A 9,087-nucleotide genomic window follows, 5' to 3' on the forward strand; every position below is an offset into this window, starting at 1 on the left:
GAGTATACTTTAGCTACGTGTTCGTCAAGTGTACCGATGTGTTCCAGTAGCGTCGCCAAATCTCCTCCGGGGCAGTACTCAAGTATTAAATATAAATTCGTGTCGTCTTGAAACGCCCAGTACAGCTTTACCACGCTATTATTATGAGCCTTTGACAAAAAGTCCTTTTCTACCAACACAGAATCAACAACATTCTTCCTCACCATGTCGTCTTTTTTCATCACCTTCATAGCATAATAGTCACCAGTGCTCTTTTTCTTCACTAAGTAAATCCGACTGTACGCGCCAGCACTAAACTTTTTCACCACATCAAAGTCCTCAACCGTTGCAGTGTTATACCCAATTTTCTGTTGAACCTCTTTCGCACTCTTGTTTGGAATGACAGAAATGAAACTCCACATATTCTTTGCATTCCCTTCAACGTATTCCCTTAATAACTTCTTGTATGACGTTATCATATCGGAGATGGCTCGAGCAAATGTTAACAGTGAAGTGTCAGTCAAATCAACACATAACGTTCTGATGGCCTCATTGATCTTGTCGAGTTTTTCCGGTGTTGTTTGTTGCCGGAGATTTGGAACCAACTCGACAAGTTGTGTATACTTAAATGTATCCTTCACAATTTGGCATCGAAATGAATCTCTTAAGAAGCACAACACCTTTTCCAATCTAATCACACATGTCGTCTCATTCATGCATCGCCGCATGATGATCTCACATAACTTTGTATGGTCACAAAATTGTGACATTTTGTATTGATGTTCACACAGCCGACACACCAACATTTTTCTAATAGTAAATACCGTTTGAATATCAAAGAAGTCACATCCAATAGAAATAAAAACACAAACGTAGAATCCACAGACGTGTGTATCAAATTTGACATAGTCTTGAGTGTTTGGAGTTGTTCCATTTCGCTTCTCCCTTCATTCGATGATCTTTTAAGAAGCATGTGGACGTTAATGAAGACCCATAATATCTTTTGAACAGTCACATTGTTGGAATACTCCTTACTCACAGACAACAATTTTTGAAACACCTCTTCAACTCTCTTCCCTTCCATGAAGTCGATGAGTTGTAAACTTTTGATTTCTTCGAAGAACTTCAAATGTTCCTCGGTGATAGTTCCAGGCTCAAATTGGTAGTGTGTGAAGACTGCATTCATTTCACTCTTGTACCTTCTAAATATCGTTTTTACTATTTTTTCAAAAACCATTGCGGTGTTTGTGTTTTCTATTTCGCAAAACTTTGTTTCTTTCATTTCTCTTTCATACGAATTTTTCATTTGTGTTTTTTTGAGCGAAGACTCTTTAACTGATGAGGGGGACAGCGTCAGTGTAAACTGCAGTGTTGGTGTTGCTGACGTTTTTGTTCTTCCATGAGACGTTTTGATGGGAAAGAGTTGTGTTCTCTTCGGGGAATCAACGAGTTGTCGTTGTGTTGTCATTTCTTGGATAGCTCCAAGCCAGATGAGAAAGTCGTTATCATTTTCGACAAGAAGGGTGCACAGGGTTAAATTGTTTCTTGAAATTGTCATCACATTTGGCCCCTTGTCCAACACTGGTTTGACTGTACATCCTTTCAAACAGTACACATCAAGAGGGTCTTGGTACACCAAAAGGTCTTTTGCACAATTAAATAGTGCGATAACATTCGGTGCCAATACACAATACCTCCTCTTCCATTTCACCAGAAATGAACCTTCTTTCATCACATACCCAGCCTTTCGTTGCTTCGAAAAGGATACTAAATGTCTGTCTGCGGGTTGTTGGAACCATTCCACTACAACGGTATCTTCCATGACATGTGGGATCTTTATAACCTTTTCAATGTAAGTAGATAAATCCTTAGATCTTCTATGAATCACGTCGGGGTGTGATCCGCTGTGTAACAGTTCTTTTGGAGGGAGGGATGGAAGTGTTTTCTTTGGGAGTTTAGACTGGAGGTAGTTATCCAAAAAGTAGAATTGGGAATACCTCTTTTGGATGACAGCGTATCCACTTTCATATTGCAGTGTGAAAAAATACATCCCAACTACACTTGGGCTGAACACGGAAGATGTGTCGATTTGTAACTCACACTTTAAAAAAGAGACGGATACCACTTGCAATGCAGCCGGCATATTTCTATGCACCTCATAACTTTGTCGAATTTCAGTGTCAGGTGAAAGGGTTGGTGCGGTTTTCATACGCACAAGTCCGGATGTTTTGCATGATTGGTTAAGCTCCTTCGCCATTTCAATATGTCAAACAAAACGAGTTCCTTAACCAATCCTATTCTTTTTATCATATGCTTTTTGGTTTAGGTTATAAACACCAATAGCCCGTTTTCTTGCACATATAACAACCGTCACAAAACATTTTTTAATTGAAAACTTTGGTTTAAATTACAATTTCTTTGGTTTTTCTTTTCAAATTGAAAGTTCATCGGTTGAGAAAATTATTAGCTCCACACCGAAAATCGTACCCGTACTATAGATGTTAAAACATATGAAAAACAATACAATGTCCTAATTCTTATTTTTTACTCAACAAATAATCCAAAATGCCGTATATTTGTATGGTGGTGATTAGTTTGTGTATTTTTTCTATTGATAATAACTGAAACCATTTGTTTATTGTATCGGGAATTATTGCACAATTACATTAGTTCAATTATTTTGTTCATCTTCGTTTAACATGAGGTTTCTTTTTTTCTTTAATTTTTTTTTTTGAAAAAATGGGTTTTAAAGAAAAATGAAAAGTGTTTTCAAGTTTTTTTAATTAAGTGAATTAAGTTTCTCAAAACTATTTAAAAATCAAATACAAACCACAAAAATGGTTGTATTATAAAAAATAATTAAAATATGGTATATTATTATAACTACTAAGTATAAGATTTAATACTATTTCTTTTTGTGATTGAGACAACAAAAGAAAAAAGTTGTAATTGTCAATTCGTCACCAAATTTTGGATTACAACATTTTTTGTTATTTTTCAATTAAAATTTATACTTTTTACTAATAATTACTACAAAATGTACAATAATAATAACTTCATTTTTAACGTAGAATAATACACTTACTCAACCGAAAAGAAATCTGAGGACAAAATAAAAACTTAGAAACCAAAATGGACAAATCGGCATCACCACCCACAAAAGAGTGTGAAGCGCAGTCCACCAATATGTGGAATGTAGTTCTTTGGTATTTTTTTGAGATTAGTTATCATTTTTACAATTGTATAGTAAATATATCAGTCGGGCCGACTTTGCAGTTGCTATCGATATACAGTGGATATGAGAATACTGTAGGTGTCCTAGCAACAACTGTTTGCAATTCATTAGCGAATTGCATAGCACTAATTGTTTCTCCTTTTGTTGGTGGGTTAAGTGATTATTATTCTTTCAGAAAAGGTGCTGTTGTCATATGCGCAGTGATATACTACTTCTGCTTTCTTATAGCGGGTATATTTTTCCACACGTTTTGGCTTCTTTGCATTCTCTTTTGTGTTGCGCGAACAGCATTTGAACTTGTCAGACTTTTTTACGATTGTCAAATCCCATACATTATGGATCAAAAGACAAGGACGTTTGGACAAGGCGTTGGTGGTGCCGTTTCGTTTACAGGCGCAATTTTAGCAATCGCAGTTTCGTTCTGTACAACACTTCTTTGGGGAAGTTATTCCAATGTGAACACGTTACCACCAAACACAGACCCATCATTCGGGCCGCTTCAGTATTTGCTCTTCACAAATTTCTTCCTCGGGGGATTCATCTTTATGCCATATATCTTTTCCCATGAGAAGAGCACACCACCTGCTAAACGATCACTTCTCGAAGTTGTCAAGATTATAATGAAAGAGTTGTGGAGTTCCATCAAGTCGTATTTCAAAGATCGCGATTGTGTTTTCATGTTCATTTCGTGGTGTTTGATGCTCTCGGCGCTCAGTGTAGTCAATGGTTTATTTATCATCTTATTGGGGACAATGTGTGGGATGGACAAAATATTTACTGATGTTGTTTTTTTAATGGTAAATGTGATGGCATTACTCACTGGCCTTCCTTGGGCACTTTTTTTGAGCAAATTTGGCCCAAAGCGTGCAATGCAACTGATGGTAATTTTTCTCTTCATAGGAATGGCCTTTTTAGTTTTAACAGGAATGCGTGTCCCCCCGAACTATGTATTATCGAAGTGTTTCATCATTCCAGCAGTGTTATTCCTTGGCCCTGGTCTTGGGGTTGTCTACACTTCTTCAAGGCAGTTAGTGATGGAGTTGTCACCTGTAAAGCAATTGGCGCAATTTAGTGCGGTGACTCGTATTGCGGCGCGAGCGGGGATGATAATCATGCCGAACGTATTCTCACTTGTGGTGAAGTCTCTCAATGACAAAGTGTTCAAAGACAACAAATTTAAGTACAACTACACGTACAGATTTGCGCAAATACCTGTGTTTGTACTCCTTGTTTTGGCCTTTATCTTTCTGTGCCTCATTAGAAATCGCCACAAAGAATATGTCCAGGGCAAGCGCGCTCCTTTCACTTCAACAATCACACAAGAAATCGCTTTGGTCGAAGAGGAAAAGAACGTCACCAAAACTGAAATTCATAAACACGACGATCCCGAACGTTATGAACCCCTTGACTTCGACACACAACTCCCCAACGAAGAAATCGAGCTCTGATCTCAAAATTCAATGTTTTCTTTCTATCAATTGATTTTTTTAGTCTGCAAACTACCGTTTTTTTGTCCCAAAACTTTGCATTGCTCGATGTGACATTCTTTTTGCCTTGTTTTATTTTTTTATTCACCACTTTAGCCAACTCCTTATTTTTCTAACGGACATTTCACTGCAGAAATGGGAAACAATTGAATCAAAGTTGAAGTAAAAGAATTTGAAAACCCTCAAAAATCAACAACCAAAGAAACTCGAAAAGAGAAGATTTTGCAAAGCCCTCAAAGGATATCCATTTGTTAACAAAATGTGTGAGAAAAGGTGCCACTCCCGAGTTGAACGCATGTGAGACTGAATGGAAGAAAAGATATAAATTAATGAGTTACTGTCTTTCTCCTCTAATTCTCCTTGCAAGCTGCATGTCTTTTGGCATGATTGTAACTCTTTTCGCGTGGAGAGCGCACAGATTCGTGTCTTCAAATAGACCGACCAAATAAGCCTCGGACGCTTCTTGTAAGCACGCAATGGCTGCGCTCTGAAATCTGAGATCTGTCTTGCTCTGCTGAGCAATTTCTCTGACGAGATGTTGGAATGGCAACTTACGGAGCAAGAGTTCCGTCGATCTTTGGTAGAATTTAATCTCTTGTAATGCCTTGATACCTGGGTGAGTATGACGGGCAACGGGCTTCTTTTGCGAGACACCAGCGACAGCCTTCTTTGATGAGACGGCTGCCTTCTTAGAAGCGGCTTTTGGTGCGTAGTATTTACGTGGAGCCTTTGAAGATGATGGTCTTTCGGAGTTGATACCTTTCGTACGAGCCATGGGTCTTGTTCTGAATTTTGAGTTGGAACACCCAAATTCACTTTTGTGAGGGTTTTCTTTGATTTCTGCGTTTTCTCTTTTCGCGTAGTGGAATTATTCCAGAACTAATGGAAACCATTGACGGCAATTCTCTCTTTTCGTTGTGGGGTTTCGGATGGACTTGCGACCTTTTCCCAATTTTTGGCAAATTTTCAACGCATTAGAAGGTGATTCGTATCTCCTCCAGAACACCCCCAATCACTAATAGTTTTTTATTAATGTATTTACTATTCAAGTCAACTATTCTACTTTTACTTCGAAATTGATGGGGAGTGGGTGTTTGTGATCATGAACGGTGATGTCAAGAAAGTGTTTGGTTGTATTCGTTTGTTGTGTACGGTGGGTGTGGGTTGTTGTGTATTGGTATGTTGTGTTATGGTGCTTGTGTGGTGAACCCACCTTGTCACCATCCCTCATCTTTTCCTGTTTTTTTTTCTTGTTCAATTGACCCTTCTGAAACTTATAGGTCTTATTAGTTGTTTTTTTATTCTTTTAGTAAATCTTAATGTTCAACTATTTATATCGGATTGATTTCCTCTCTTTTTAATTGTTATTTAATTTTTCATTTTATTATTTTTTTAATATTCCCGATAATTTTTAACTTAAAATTAATATTGAAATTTTTTTAATAGAAAGCTATATATTCTTTTTATTGTTTTTTGTTATATTTTTATTATAAAATAATTATTTATTTGTAAAAATTATAAATGTAATTTAATTGGTTACAATGAGTTTAATTTGTCTACAATAAAAATTTACAATGAACCTTTTAGTTTTAATATAATTATTATTTATATTAATTTTTAATTTATTCCCGAAAATTAGCATTGAATATCACCATTTTATTATTTGTATATTTATAATTCAATAACTATATTTTTATATAACTCTGTTATATAAAATATATATAACACTTTTATATAAAAAGTGTTATATTCTAGCACTTTTCATTCAAACAAATAAAATGAACTAAGTTTTATAAATGAAAAAAATAAAAACCCATAAAAATTATATTTATTAACAAATAGGTTTTTAATGGCGTATCAGGTAAAATAACAGTAATATATTGTCTATAAATTAGTTATAGCGACAACTTAACAATAGGTAATTATTAATCATAAATAACAATAATTTGTTTAACATATTGACAGGACATAACTCAAATTAAAGAAAATGGAGAATGCGTATATGGATTACATCTGTTCTTTGTACACATTTCAAATACTCCATGCGTTTTCGACACAGCTCGCAATTCATCAATATTTGAGGAGTTATCAATTTATAACACAACGAATATTAACGTCAACTTTATTTGGGATTTCTGGAGCGTTGATGACGTCCCTACTTTTTACTTTTGAGATGCGGTGTCCTCTCGACTTTTTATTGGTCCAACTTTTAGTAGCATGTTTACTTGAAGTACCTTTTATTTCCTCTATGTTTGAAAAACATATTATTCTACGTGACGTTGTGACGTTTGTTCGAGGTATTCGACTTTCAAACAAAGCCATTCAGATGGTATTGTTAGCGAAAATGTCAAACACAGAGTCGGTATTTATTGTAATCCCCCACTCATTTTTTGCTTCTTTTGGTAACGATGTCTCAAAATGGCTTTTGAAATATATTCTCAACATCCCTGTTAGTGCTTTCAAACCATTTATAGTCGTTCCTTGGACTTTTGTTTCAGAAATTATAGTAGCACTGCCCCTTTATTATTCTCATTTTGCAGTAGAAGGGAATGATCGTTGGTATGACGCGCTAACAATTGCGTTTGGTCTTTTCATTGCTGTTAATGCAATCCTTGAAAACCACATAGACGCCACCATATTTGATTACTTTTTTGATCTCTTTACTCCAAAACAGAAAGAGGAGCAAAAAGAAAAGGCAGAAAATAACGACCAACTCCACGAAAAACAAAACTAGTGTTGAACTATTCTTTATTTAAATTTTTCGTTTTTTTAAATTTATAATGGTTGCCATTTGCAGGTTATAAACTTGTCTTTGATTGACTAAAAAGTCAGAAGATACTTGATCCCAAAATCTATTTATTCAAATTAGAGAGCAGAGAATGTCACCACGGAGCACCGTTGGAGTCGTTGTTTTAGGAAACAAGTCCACTGGCAAGTCACACTTCATATCACAACTCCAGAAGAATATTAACAACAACTCCAAAGGAAATCATGTTTGTATCTTGGTATTAAACTTTTCAAAGAATACTTTTCTTGACAAATAGAACATGAGAAATGAATTATTCAAAGAGGCCATAGAAATAAAAGAAGTGGAGGATGAATACACTGACGTCACAAAAACATTCTCAATAGCTAAAATTATGATCATTCTGTTCTCCGTGGATTCTCAAGAAAGCTTGAAAGACAGCCCGCGGTGGATAGGATTTGGCGACCATTACATGTCGACACCGTACCTCAAATTTCTTATTGGGAACAAATCTGATATTAAAAACAGAGCGGTCAAACAAGACGACGCAAAAGATGTCGCCGCGAAGTGCAACGCATTTTACTTGGAAGTTTCATCGCTTACTTCTGGAGGAATACAAGAAGTGGTTGACATCATATCGTTGGAGTACTTCACTTTTCTGAAGACGTCCACAACAGTCCTCAACTCTCGTAACGCCTGTGTTATTGTGTAATTCTTTTATTTCTGCTTTCTGTTAATTTTCCAACAATCCATCCACAAAAATCGTAGACTGTTTTAGGTTTTTCAAGAAAACAGCAAATAACAAGAAAATTTGAAGAAACAGAAAAATAAGAATGATACACAAACAACGAAGAACATCAAATGAATAAAAACTCAAAATCAAGTGATTGATCAAAAAAGTGTTCTTTATTTTGAAAACGTTGTTTTCCATTTTGAAAGCACGTCGACGTAGAGTAACGCGGTATAACTACAAAACAACTGTCATACCAAAAATGAGCAAAATGAATCAATAACACAACACTTCAGTTTAAACTTAAAAAGTGGGTTTTCAGTGAAAAACAAAAAGAACGACACAAACGTAATTCAATCACCAATTTTGGCAAAAGAAAGAACCATTAATACAAACGTGGTACCTTTGGGGTTTAAAATATGTTGTGATTTGCACATACGACAGTGTTCCATATATTTAATTTCAAATAGAGTTTGTCAGTATTCTTGAATGTAGTGGGGTTGTGTAAAAATGTTAACGTCAGCAAACAATCGACATGTTGTAAAAAAGATTCTTTTCGGTTCTTAAGACACAATTAATTATACAAGTCGTGTTGGTTGAGAGAGTCGTTCAAATAAATGAGTCCCTCCACTCTCTGTTTTGAGCTGGTCTGTCTTGTAGAGTTTTTAAAAAAAAAACTGTAAACCTAAAAGACAAAAAAATAAAACGGAGAACTGAAAAAATACAAACCAAAAATGAGTAGTGAGACTGAAACTGAGGTTGTCGAAAACCCAAGTGAAAGTATCACAGAAGAAGAACAACCTCCTGTCATCGAACCAACCCCAATTGCTCGAAACACACGAAAGCAAGCGTCTATGGAGAAAGCTCAAGACGAAGACAACGAGAAAAAACTAACAAGAAAGTTCGACGT

At 35.6% G+C, this 9,087-nt stretch overlaps 6 protein-coding genes across 6 annotated transcripts; 4 read left to right on the plus strand and 2 right to left on the minus strand.

Annotated features, from left to right (window-relative positions):
- EIN_407820 (serine/threonine protein kinase) lies at nucleotides 1–2,236 on the minus strand (the record flags this gene model as incomplete). The annotated part of the gene is made up of 2 exons (XM_004184861.1): nucleotides 1–789; nucleotides 852–2,236. Coding segments are annotated over 2 exons (2,174 nt in total), but the record flags the coding sequence as incomplete, so codon positions are not given.
- An 875-nt stretch (nucleotides 2,237–3,111) lies between these two features.
- EIN_407830 (hypothetical protein) lies at nucleotides 3,112–4,662 on the plus strand (the record flags this gene model as incomplete). Its single annotated transcript, XM_004184862.1, has 1 exon — nucleotides 3,112–4,662. One exon carries the CDS (start codon nucleotides 3,112–3,114, stop codon nucleotides 4,660–4,662), a length of 1,551 nt encoding a protein of 516 aa, XP_004184910.1.
- Nucleotides 4,663–5,035: 373 nt separating this feature from the next.
- EIN_407840 (histone H3.3 type, putative) lies at nucleotides 5,036–5,476 on the minus strand (the record flags this gene model as incomplete). The annotated part of the gene is made up of 1 exon (XM_004184863.1): nucleotides 5,036–5,476. The coding sequence occupies one exon, from the start codon at nucleotides 5,474–5,476 to the stop codon at nucleotides 5,036–5,038; it is 441 nt and encodes a 146-aa protein (XP_004184911.1).
- A 1,212-nt stretch (nucleotides 5,477–6,688) lies between these two features.
- On the plus strand, nucleotides 6,689–7,435 carry EIN_407850 (hypothetical protein; the record flags this gene model as incomplete). The annotated part of the gene is made up of 1 exon (XM_004184864.1): nucleotides 6,689–7,435. One exon carries the CDS (start codon nucleotides 6,689–6,691, stop codon nucleotides 7,433–7,435), a length of 747 nt encoding a protein of 248 aa, XP_004184912.1.
- Nucleotides 7,436–7,580: 145 nt separating this feature from the next.
- EIN_407860 (hypothetical protein) lies at nucleotides 7,581–8,159 on the plus strand (the record flags this gene model as incomplete). Its single annotated transcript, XM_004184865.1, has 2 exons — nucleotides 7,581–7,694; nucleotides 7,746–8,159. 2 exons carry the CDS (start codon nucleotides 7,581–7,583, stop codon nucleotides 8,157–8,159), a joined length of 528 nt encoding a protein of 175 aa, XP_004184913.1.
- Nucleotides 8,160–8,911: 752 nt separating this feature from the next.
- EIN_407870 (hypothetical protein) lies at nucleotides 8,912–9,085 on the plus strand (the record flags this gene model as incomplete). Its single annotated transcript, XM_004184866.1, has 1 exon — nucleotides 8,912–9,085. A coding segment is annotated over one exon (174 nt), but the record flags the coding sequence as incomplete, so codon positions are not given.
- Between the last annotated feature and the right edge of the window lie 2 nt (nucleotides 9,086–9,087).

The sequence above is a fragment of the Entamoeba invadens genome, assembly GCF_000330505.1.
Source record: "Entamoeba invadens IP1 unplaced genomic scaffold scaff_1105074726225, whole genome shotgun sequence".
NCBI lineage: Eukaryota > Evosea > Mastigamoebida > Endamoebidae > Entamoeba > Entamoeba invadens.